Source organism: Schistocerca americana, chromosome 9, assembly GCF_021461395.2.
Source record: "Schistocerca americana isolate TAMUIC-IGC-003095 chromosome 9, iqSchAmer2.1, whole genome shotgun sequence".
Classification (NCBI taxonomy): Eukaryota; Metazoa; Arthropoda; class Insecta; order Orthoptera; family Acrididae; genus Schistocerca; species Schistocerca americana.
In genome coordinates this window covers 66,354,564-66,367,091 of record NC_060127.1, presented here as the reverse complement: position 1 = coordinate 66,367,091, position 12,528 = coordinate 66,354,564, and the positions used below count along the sequence as shown (strand labels likewise).

At 39.6% G+C, this 12,528-nt stretch overlaps 1 protein-coding gene across 13 annotated transcripts in view; it reads right to left on the bottom strand.

Annotated features, from left to right (window-relative positions):
• LOC124551171 (YLP motif-containing protein 1-like) overlaps positions 1–12,528 on the bottom strand; it is a 383,298-nt gene that overhangs the window by 194,911 nt on the left and 175,859 nt on the right. For all 13 annotated transcript variants that reach the window (XR_006967786.1, XR_006967785.1, XR_006967783.1 and 10 more), the window contains exon 13: positions 3,312–3,437. Coding sequence is in view for 7 of the 13 variants with exons in the window: in XM_047126156.1 (XP_046982112.1) it covers positions 3,312–3,437 (126 nt within the window). In the remaining 6 variants the exon portion in view is untranslated. The remainder of the gene's footprint in view (positions 1–3,311; positions 3,438–12,528) is intronic.

Below are 12,528 nucleotides of genomic sequence, written 5' to 3'. Positions count from 1 at the left end.
AAGATATATCAGGCGACAGCTGTAAATGGGTGGATAGCAGATTAAAATAGGGGCAATGAAGTAAAAAGCGTCTCACCGTCCACAATTGAGAGTAGTGCTGACAAAGGGGGATAGGATCGCCACTTCAAAGATGTCGACAGCTAAAAAGACAGTGCCCTATCCTGAGTCTAGTTAAAATTACCTCCTCCTGACGAGGCCGGGAGGAACAGGTCCAAGCACAGGGAAGAGGTTTTATGTCCTGTAATTTATTAAAAAGAGCAACATGACAAAATAATACACTCTGTAGATCGGCAAAGGAAACTGTGCGAACAGCAGGCCAAGGAAGACAAGACAGCAGCCTTTGCCACTATATCGGCTGCCTCGATTCCGCAGATACCAACACGCCCTGGGATCCAGAAGAATGCCACAGAATGTCGAGCATGTGGAGGCAGTCCTGAATAACGTGGAACAGAGGGTGGACGGGATAAAGAGCTTGGCGGTTGAGAAGGGAGCTGAGTGAATCCAACCATATAACATACAGTATCCGCTAATGGCAATGGATGTATTGGACAGCCTGGAGAACAGCGTAAAGCTTCGCAGTAAAAAACCAAACACTGGTCGGGAAGCCGAAATTTAAAAGGGGTGTCACCAACAATATAGGCACTCCCGAGACCAAAGGTGGTCTTGGAGCCATAATTGTAAACAAAAGTGGCACCCTCAATTAATTTGCGCGCATAGAGCAGAAAATGCCCGATGATAAACTACAGGGGAGGCACTATCCTTGGGAAGTTGACAAAGGTCACGGAGAAGGCAGGTCCAGGTGCGAAGCCAAGGTGGCGCCATATCCCCATTTGTCAAGAAAGTTTAAGGAAATTGGAAGCAGTTCACTGAAGTGGACTCCTGTTGGTAGTAGAGAGGAAGGGCGGCCTGCATACCCTAAATCCAGCGAGGTGTCGAAAAAAAGGGCATGGGTCAGGTAAGCACGCATGGAAGACAGATGACTAGCGTAACGACTGAGGAGGACGGCTCACTGATTGGACTGTGGAGGTTCAGCAGTCTCAGAATGAAGGCCCTCCAAGGGGCTGGCGTAGAAAGCTCCAGGCGCTAAATCCACGGTGGTGGACAGAGTCTAAATGCCCAACAATAGATGGTTATGCAGAGGAGTAAACTATGCTTCCATAGTCCAATTTCAAGTGCACTAAGGCAAGATATAGGTGGAGGAGGACCACTCTGTCTGCTCCCCAGGAGGTACCAGTCAGTCCATGGACACTGTTGAGGGATCGCAGACAGCAAGCCAAAAGATATGAAATGTGGGAAGACCAGCACAGTTTTCTGTCAAACGTAAGACCCACAAATTTGCAACATCAACAAACAGAAGGGTATCAGGGCCTAGATGTAGAGGAGGAGGATAAAATTCCACAAAAATTTACACAGGCAGTCTTACCGGGAAAAAATCGGAAGCCGGTATGGAGTAGATCGAGGCTGCCTTGAAGACACTGTTCAAGAAGGCTGGTCCATTAGAGTTGTAGTAGATCGCAAAATTGTCGACAAAGAGGGAGCCCGAGATATCAGGAAGGAGACAATCCATAACTGGATTTATGGCAATGGAAAACAATACAACACTTAGCACGGAGCCCCGTGGCACCCCGTTTAGTGTTCACCTGCACCTTAAATGTGTGCTCTGTCATAAATTCATGGATGAAAAGGGGTAGCTGACCTTGAAAGCCTGAAGACAACAGCGTGCAGAGGGTGCCTGTCTGCCACCAGGTATTGCATGCCCTCTCCAGATCAAAAAATATTGCTACTGTTTGGAGTTTCCTGGGAAAGTTGTTCATGTTATAAGTGGAGAGAGCAACTAGATGGTCAATTACAGAATGATGATGATGGGAAACTTGAAGAGCATGTTCCCACTCACATATTGCATCACGGCGTACCTCGTTCCACCAAGGAACATGAGGGCACCGGGGCAAAGGGGAGGTATGGAGTATTGAATGTTCTGCGGCTGTAAGAATAACTTCCATAACATGAGTGACCTGATCGTCGATGCTGAAACCGATGGTCATCAAATGTTGCTAGAGAGGAGAAAAGTGTCAAATCGGCATGGGAAAACTTCCAGCATCTTGGACGCATAGATAGTAGTTGTGGCTGTAATCGAAGGACACATGGAAAATGGTCACTGGAGTGGATATCAGCAAGAGCAAACCCTTTACAGTGCTGAGCTGTGCACTGAACATTTCATGGGTTACCTGGCTGAAAACATAATCCATCAAGCACTTCAACTTCTCCATAGAAAAGTCAGTTACATGCAAAAATGCTCCAACTCACTTCACTCACTTTTAATAATTATACCTTTTGCAACCGTTATTGCATAACTTGTAAACTTTGAAAGAAGTAAAATATGCACGAAAAACTAACCATGAAACTTGATCTTTTTTGTCTGTGTTCCCTTTAAGATATATCAAACACGTATGTGGAAGTAAAATTTTAAATAGTAGCATAAATGGTTGATCTTTTGGGACTGATATTTTTCTATGTGGTTGGCCCCCAGTGTTAAAGTTTTGAATGAGAGTCTGATGCTCTGTAATTTAAGAAATTCATCACACATCCTCACACGTAACATAGTTCATCTTGCATAAATAGAAATTTACTTTGAAATTAATGCTTCTCAAACCACCATTTGCAATATTTTCCTGCGGCCTGTTACAAATGTAAACAGTTGTGACATCATGCTCATCAAAAGAAGACTCACGAGAAAGATGTACCAAAGCAGTTTGTTGTTATGAAGTGTTGCATAGCCTTTCACACATTTTGCTGTCGGCAGATGCTTGTGTATGCAGTGTGTTTTCTTTTCAACTAAAGTTTTATTTTGGTGTTATTATCTCATTTATGTTTAACTGCTGCAGTATTATTCTGCAGTAGCAGGCTTAAAAAACTTCTTTGTTAGAGTATCAGTTCATCCAAGGCAAAAAACTAAAACAATAAAAATGCCCAGAATTTTGAAAAATTCCTAGGGTTTTCCTGGATTTCTCCTGGATGATGAAATTCCCAGACTTTTCCCAGATTTCCTCATTGTCCTAGGAGATATACATCCCGTGTACATCGACTTTGTAAGTACATTCTTCAACAGAGTACGATTGATGTCCACACTTTGACTACGAGCTTTAAATTACCAACAGTACACCCAAATTTGAACTCAAAGGTTATATTTGTGTAAGAATGCATTCTTGCCCCCACTTACTTTCCAACTCTTTAGCCAAGTGTACACTATGTGGATTACATGTGACTACAAAACTGTGTGCCAGACATGGACTCCAACCTCATCATCCACTCACCTGGAGGAGCAGCAGTGACAGGAGCAGGACCAGGTGTAGGAGCAGAGCCAGATCTTCTCGAGCCGTGGCCGTAGTCAAATGTCTGCACCGGCTCAGAAAACTGGGTAGGCTTCGTACCCGCAGCATCTACAGATAGGAAAAAAGCTCCGCCTTAATATTACTCTTTGATATGTACAATTTCTTTTCCACTAGATAATCTGTGAACTGCTTTGGAAAGATACTGTCTTATATTCCACACTTTTGTGTTTTTGGGCAGACTTCTTATCAATTTCATACCAGCATACTGAAGTCCTCGAAAAAGGACTGCCAGACATGAGAGAGTGGGGGATACGCCTATCAGCTATTTCTTCTTACATGTGCACAGATGCATTTTGTATACAATGAACAAACACAGTGAGAATCTAACTTTGTGTGCAGCGTTATTCCTTGCACACTCACAGCACAAAAATGTATGTAACAAAATTTTGTCTCATGCATATTTTCAGTTGAAAATAGACAGAGAATAAGGAAACTTGGCAATACTGTAATCTTAGTTTGTACAAAGTATCTTCACTGAATACTGAGAAGCTATGCTGCCTAGTTAATGCAGTGGGCAGAGTTTCACATTAGAATGCTCGAGGGTTGGTGGGTTTGATTCTGCATCTAGGTGTGAATTGCCTCTAGACTGCACAATTCTAAACATTACACAACAGCAGGTCTCATAGAAAACGTGCAATTATTCAATATGAACTTTCAAAAATGTTTTTTGCCTTCAAATGTTTCTCTGTTTTCTTTCATGCTTTCCCTTACCACTAGAATGGCAGTTTCTGCCGTTCCTAAAATAGCAGAAAGGGTACATTTTCATATTTGACTAGAAAAAGTACTTAATATTAATGTATGTTAATTCACAAGGTTTTCCAAGTTATAAAAACAATTATTTAACAAGATAATTACGACGGTTGAATGAAAAGTAATGCCTCCACCTTCATTAATTGGGTTTGGATGGGAATATTTTAACAAATCAAATGCAGAAATAATCCTTAGAATGTGACCTTTAGTTACCAATATTCACTTTTCCACATAATCACCAGCCAATTGGATACTATTTCGGCCAATGATGAACAAGTTTTCTGAAGCTGCCACGAAAGAAGTCGACACACTGTTTCTGCAACCATAGTCTTACTCTTCTCTCAACATCTTCATCAGAAGCATGATGATGTCCCTGCAGATCGCCTTTCATTATCAGGAACAGACGCAAGTCAGACAGTGCTAAATCTGGACTGTATGGAGGATGCCGTATGATGTTGAGATTCAGTCTCTGAAGTTCTGCTGTGGTGGCACATGAAGTGTGCTTTGGCATTGTCATGCTGCAAGAAAACATTTCCCTTTTCCTTTCAGACCCTTGTTAGCCGTCGTTTTAGAGTTCGCAGTGTTGTGATGTAACGCTCTGAATTTATAGTTGTTCCACAACATGGATAACACCATCTGCATCCCACAACACTGTGGCCATGATTTTTCCAGCTGAGGGCTGCGTCCTGAATTTCTTTTTTTGGGCGAGTCTTTGTGTTGATATTCCATAGACTGACGTTTCATCTCCGGGTTGTAATGGTGTACCCACATTTTGTTTCCTACCACAATTGAATGGAGAAAGGCGTCACCTGCATTCTCGTAAAGCGAGAGGAGTTCCTGGCAAATTTCAAGTCTGTGCACTTTCATTTCAGGAATCAGCATCCAGGGTACCCATCCTGCACAGATCTTCCGATGGCCAAGTAAAGGAATAATGTGACCCATTCTTGTGAAATGGTGATTGTGCTTACAATTTCTCTCTGAGTGATACGACGATCGTTCTATATAAATCTGTCAACATATTGCTTGTGAAACTCGGTGGATGCTGTCACAGGACGTCCAACTCTTTGTTTGTCAAGCAGGTCAGATGTTCCCGCCTCGACATCTTTAAACATACTCGCCCAATGATGCACAGTACTCACATCAACAGAGGTCCCAAGTTGGTCTGGCACACAGTTTCAATCTGGCAGGAAGTTTCAAAAAGCTGTCTGTCACTGCGTTTCTTTCTTGCTTTAGAAACAGCTCCTTGAGACACAGAACAATATACCCTCTGAGTGGTCGCTTCTTTGCACGCGTGTCCTCTTTTCCAAAATATGGGAAAGCATTACCTGAACGGATTTATGGCATGATGGTGTCAGTCAATTTTGCTCATTTTGAGAAACTGAACAAGAAACATCAGGACAGCCTAATATAAGTACGTATAGGGATGTTGAGTCTACTAAGGGGCAGTATTAATACTGGAGCATAAATTAAGTGTTTTAATTTTACTCTGAATTAACAATACCTGAGCACAATATGTGTATATTAATATAACTGTATATAAAATACATGAATTTCAGTTTGAATTAACACAAAAATACATCTCAATAATTTTTGTCCTCAAAAGTTTTAGAGGATGAAAAAACACATGGTGAACATGAGGGGCGTGTAGTAACAACTCTAACATGTCCATTTCCTTCAAATTACTGACGGGTCGTATTTCACCATATAATGGTTCCTGTTTTATACGGCTGAACTGAACTGGATGCCCCTTCTTTCCTTTTTTATGTCCAAGATGAAAAACTCCATATCAACATTCTAAGATGTCTTGTAACATATCTTTGTAGGTTCAGATCTTCTATACTGCAACCACTGAAGTTTGTAGCCGAGATAATGGATGTTTTAAATATTTAGTTTTGGTGTTCACTCCTGCCTTCTCCAAAGCTGTTGTCGATACACATTCTTCTCACTGAATCTGTATTACTGTAAATGGCTTCTTTTCTTTGTGATTGAGTAATGATTTTATACCAGTCTGCCAGTGTGTAGGTAGTTCTTTAGCTTGGAGTTCCACACACCAAAAATCAGTATTGTTTGGCAGTTATAAGTGCCTCCTTACCATAAAAATATGGTCAACAACATCCACTTGAAGTTCAAGATCTGTCACAAGTTTCAAACAGGAAAGTGCCATTTTAAAATTCCTATTTAGTCCAGCGCAGGCATCACTGTACATTATTATGTATTTTACTGTACTAGCCACTTCGTTTGTGTGTTTCACTACGCTGATGAAATATCTAGTGATCCCCTTGAAGCTATAGTTTTTTCCCGTATGTACATAAGAACAGTCAGTTCTGAGGTCGAGACAGCCAAGATAATGACGATATAAACTGCATTTATAATATGCTACTGAACATGTTAACTTTGAAAATGCCCAGGCTTTTTCCAAATCGAATGTAAAAGCATAAACATCTTTGGAATTGGATTTTGGCAATTCCTTATGCAGTTTCACCTAATTTCATGCAGGTTTGGCTCTCCTTAAATATGATTCATGTTGCACCTCTAATTGTTTTTTGTTTTACCTTCAACAACTGATATCCGCATATGGTAAACATCACATGTTGCGCACGTATCTCTTCTTGTCATATTTAAAAGCTTTCTATACAAAACGTATGGCACTGTTTTAATGTCATCTTCAAAACTTTTTTCATATAAAAATTGTACATAACTCCGATGTTCAATTCAGGACTCAAGCAATGTCTATTAGGTTTTTCTGAACGAAAATAATCTGACATGATATGGAAAACTTTTAATGTGGGAATGAATATGACTAACTGTATCTTTTGGAGCTTTAGTGGAAGGTTTAGGATGACCTCTTAAATCACTATCAAAGTCTTCTCTCTCATTTACCTTCTATTCAAATTCAGTCTGATTTGATTAGTCCACATAGGTAGCCATTTTCAGAGTTAACATACTGGAGCCTATCGAGTCTGCAATCCAGTTAATACCAGGATCCTGAGGAAATTTACTACAATTTACAATTTTTTGATAAATTTACTAATCCACTTACCTTCCATCCTTCCTCTTTATGAATATGTATACATTTAGCACAAAAAAATTATACAGGGATTTGTAGATACTATTCTAAAAATACTGTTTTTCAGCATTTTTATTTTTCCCCAAAGTGGACAAAATTTTCGTAAGTCGTAGGGAATGGTAGGTTATTGATTTAAAATCACTTGTCAGCAGGAAATATTAAATGCTTCATTTATGAATAAAGTATTTTGTTGCAAAATGGTTTTTTTCTCATTTTTACAAATTAGACAACTTCCCTCTGGTATGAAGCCTTTCAAAACACTCAGGAACACATGGCCTATAATAGTATCTGGTCTCTTTCCTCACTACCTTTCCTACAGCTTTCCCTTGTTCCCAACAGATCTTACATTTTCTAGCTGGGTTTGTTTTCTTTTCTATTGGTGGCAGTTTCTCAGGAAAATAACGTGCTATGAGTCTGTTTGCACTTGCAACTCCAGATGCGGAATGTGTGTCTTTATTTAGTTCGGCTCCTCCTTTTTAAACCAACTGTTTTGCTAATTTACAGATAAGATCAGCTAATGCACACTGTTTTGATATTTTGATATTGTGAATAATGTTGGCATTCACAACTGCCCTCACAGAAATATGGAAGAAAACCTTTTTCCACAATTTTACAGTCTTTCACTGTAAGGGATAGTTAACTCATCAGCTGGTCTTCTCTGTCAACACCTGTTTTAGACAAGTTGTAGTCTAGCACAACATCTGGCTTTACTAACTCAACATATCCAATCCTGGATTCTACACCATGACATGCGAAGCAGTCATCTTATGGTGTGTTGACAACATGTGCACATCACATTGTCTTTTCATTTCAAGCAGAAAAGGTGTCCTTTGCGACGAAATGTCATTTCTTCTTTCTTTGGTTTCTAGGCAAATCTATCCTGTTCTTCATCACAGTTCCAACTCCCAATGTATTTCTTTCCCATAGTTCTTCAAGGGCTGCAGGACCTGTATAAAATCTGTCCATGTATATCATATGTCCTTTTCCCAAGTAAGAGGAACATAGCCTCAGCAGCAGGGATTTGACAGATTTGTTAACATTTCCATTTCCTCCAGTATAAACTTCAGCATTGCACATGTAACCTGTTTGAGCATCATTTACAACAAACAGTTTTATTCCATATTTCTCTGGCTTGTCTTAAACACGGAATCCAATTCTTCCTCAAAAATGGCATATTGCTTCATCCAGAGACAGATTTCGTGATGGATAAAAGACTTTTCTGCATCATTCTGTGAAAAAGCCCCAAACAGGTCTTATTTTATGCAGAGGGTCATGGCCTGGTTGTTGCTGAGGTATCCATAGCACATTATTGTTCACATGCAGCATTCTGAACACGGCAAAAAATCTGTCTTTTACCATTAGGTGGGAAGCAAATGATGAAGCAAGCACAGGGTCTTCAGACCAATAATCCCTAAGTCTAGGTTTCTTTACAACACACATATGCAAAATGATTGCAAATTGATACACTTCATGCATCCTCACTGCTCTCCATTTCTTCCATTAAGATTTTGGTTTGCTTCTGTTCTAACGGTGAAGTTCAGAAATAGTATCTGTAGCATACATACTTGTCTCTGACTTCACTTTTAGAAACATGCTGTGATCAAAACATTGCAACAAACAGTCTAGTTCTGTTGATAATGTATCAACAGGAACACGACTTCCACTCGTTTCTTCAAACAGAGGAAATTCAGGGAATGCATCAAAATGATACCATGCATTATGAAGGGCATGCTGTTGAACTGAATGACAAATCTGACTAATAGAAACTTGTACATTAGCTTCTTCTTACTCACTACCACCTTTTTTATCAGCAGCACAGGTTTCGCTCTCCAGCTCACGTGAGTCATCATCGTCTTCTGAAAAATCGCCGATGTTGTCCAAAAGATCGTCTAGTTCTGAACCACTGTTCAAGAGTTCTTCAATCTCTAAGTTTGACAAGCGATGGTTGTTAGCAATATTCACTATTTATTTGTTTTTTACACACGGGAAGGATTTACAAAATAGCACAACACAGCAGCCAACAAAGAACAAAACAACCTTCAACAATATTCTGAGCACATGCGCAGTTCACGTAACACTGGTACCATTCACGAGAGGCTGACGTGTGCTAGCCACTAACACTGCACTTACAACAAGCCAAACACTTAGTCTCGCTGCTTACAAACATAAAACATGTATTCAAATCACAAATAAACAAATCGGAAGTGAAGAACATATGACATAGGTCAGTTGGATTTTATGGTTAAAACGTAGTGAACGCATCTAGTAGATCCATCAGCTCCAATTTGTTAAAACAGACCCTTTTCCAAAAACAATCAAAAATGACTTCATTTATTTTTGGATTACACTGTAGTCTACAGTAGAAAATATTTTAGCAGGAACTGTTTTATCTTTTCTGGCACTGTACGTTTCACCTCAGTTCGTTTTTAGTTTCGTCTCATGTCTTCTACCTCCTCTCTGTAATTTTCTTCCTCAGGACTGTTGTTAGACTCACTTTTAGATGGATGATACTCTAAAAGTAGAATCTGAGAGTTCTCCCTCTTCAGTCATGATTTCTCTAAACTTTTCTGAATTATTCATATTACCGTAACCATAAGCTCATACAAACACCAGTAACAACTGCCAAATAATGAAGCTAATGGTTTAGACAACAATAAAATAATATAAAACTTGTCTTAAAACAATCTAGACAATGTAATCATACAAAACATACATGAAAACAATTTAGACTCTATTATAATACAGAACTTGCACAAATACAGTTTTTAAATCATTAAAATAAAGCAAACATTTCCACAAAATAATAATAATAATAATAATAATAATAATAACATGGTTCTTAGCTCATTTTCATCAAAATATTACACAATTATGCCACAATCCCCTTAACATACATACTTTGTCGCTACATTAGCAACCACAATTTAAGAATCTTTTGGGTTTTCTGGGCCTGAATTTTATGAACCTGTGTCTTGTTTTGCTTGGTAATAGTTGCTGATCTATGGTTATATTTTCTCCAGGACAACAAGAACAAATAGTTTTCCTTTAATTTCCCCCACATTTCAGATAGGAGAGAAAATTTGTTGGCTGGCAGGCTTTCAGTTCTGATTGATTTTTCATCGAAAAGGAGAAACTGCGAAGCTCTTGAAATCTGTTCTTTGGCATAATATATACCTTTTGTACCAACATGAGCATATTCTCATTCTGGTTCCTCAAGTGACATGGTGCAATAGTCGTTTTTTAGTATTTTCAAGCATTTGACTCTGTGTATTTCTTCATGAGACATGTTGTATGTTAACCGGGGACCTAGAAACGACGGAGAGGCTCCATCCCCACCGCAGCTGCAGTGGTCCACAACCCCACGACTGCTGCAGTCCACTTCACCCCTCCGCCGCCCCATACCGAACCCAGGGTTATTGTGCGGTTCAGCAACCAGTGGACCCCCCAGGGAACATCTCACACCAGACGAGTGTAGCCCCTATGTTTGCATGGTAGAGTAATGGTGGTGTACGCGTACTGGAGAACTTGTTTGCACAGCACTCGCCGACATAGTGTAGCTGAGGCAGAATAAGGGGAACCAGCCTGCATTCGCTGAGACAGATGGAAAACCACCTAAAAACCATCCACAGACTGGCCACCTCACCAGACCTCGATAAACGTCCGCCGGGCGGATTCGTGTCAGGGACCAGGCACTCCTTCCCGCTCCGGAACGCCGTGCATTATACTGGTCGGCTAACCGGGAGGGCTTCATGATACATAGAACTGCTTAGTCAAAAATAAGACAGAAAGCTCTGATCACAGAGTCATCTACTCTCCTTTAAAACATTACTAGTGAACCTGCCTCCAGAAGGTGAAAAACTGGCAAATTTATACTCATTTGCAGAGGCATTCAACTGGGCCTGCTGTGGTGGATGAGGTGAGAATTGGTGTAGATGAGTATCTGAAACCAGCTCCACTAATCTTTTCTCATTCATACCATCTTCATCTCCAGCTGTCTCTGGTACAAAATTGTTATCTGCATCAGTGAAGTCAATTTCCAACTCAACATCATAATTCTGTAAGAGACACAACATTTCTTTTTCATGAAGTCCATACTGACAAGACATTCAAAAACGTCTTTCATGGGCAAAGAATGGCCCTGCCCTGAATCGCAGGATGTAAACTTCAGCAGACTGGAACATGCACGTGCCAAGATACAACAACGAGCACAAACAATGAGAAATAACTCTGCACATTTGCTGATTATTACCGGCTCATTGTTGGAGTGTTTAAATGTATAAACAAGGAAAAAATCACAGTGGTGTAAAACTGACTCCTTCTGCTAGGTATGTCTAATGAAATGACCATAAAAAATAAATATTTTGTAGATTCTAATACATCACTGTAGAGAAGAGAAGAAATTTGCAGAAGTCATACGACTTCATGGATGAAGTAAAGAAAACTAGGTATGAAATTGAAGAATAAAGTAGGGCAGGAAATCATATTGACCCTTTCCACCATTCTAGTTTCAAACCACGCTAATTATGTTGTGGAAGTATACTGTTTCACACTACATTATCAACTACGTTCAAATCCAGTTTCCATGTTTCCTGCTTGATATTTGTTCAAACAAGCAGTACCAACTATCTTGCTTACCACTTTCATGTCCATTTAATTTCTTTGACATTGTGTCACCAATATCGCTATCTACCTGCTTCAAGGTACTTTACCAAACTCCATTACTATTTTATCATCATCATTGTCGTTATTATTGTTATGAAGTAGCACCTAATTATGTCTCTCAGCTTTCAGTCAACTGGCCTCACTTAATGTAGTACATGTGTTTAACATCTCCACACTGACAAGTTTTGTAGTTATTTCTGGTCTATGACAAGTAATTATGTAATCTGATTAATGCTCTTTATGATCAGTTTTGATATGTCTGACCATTAACTGTTATGTTCAATGATAAAACAGCTGCAGTTGTTGGCCAGGTATCATTTAAGAAACAAATGTATTCCACAGCATTACTAGGCACATCAATGCCTTTCTTTGGTTTCGATTTTCTACTAATGAAGTTCTCTCTCTCTCTCGCACACACACACACACACACACACACACACACACACACACACACACAAAGGGTATAAACAACAACAGTTTACATTATATCACAGTAATGTAGATGAAGTCCTGGCAAACAAATTGATGTAGGACGCTTACAGTCTATTAAGCCTGTAGACAGCATTAAAATAGCTACAAGAGCCACCTATGCTACAACATAAGCATGCCTCAAAAGGTTTAGGGTAAACTCATCCTCGAATATTAAAAACCTGTAATTCC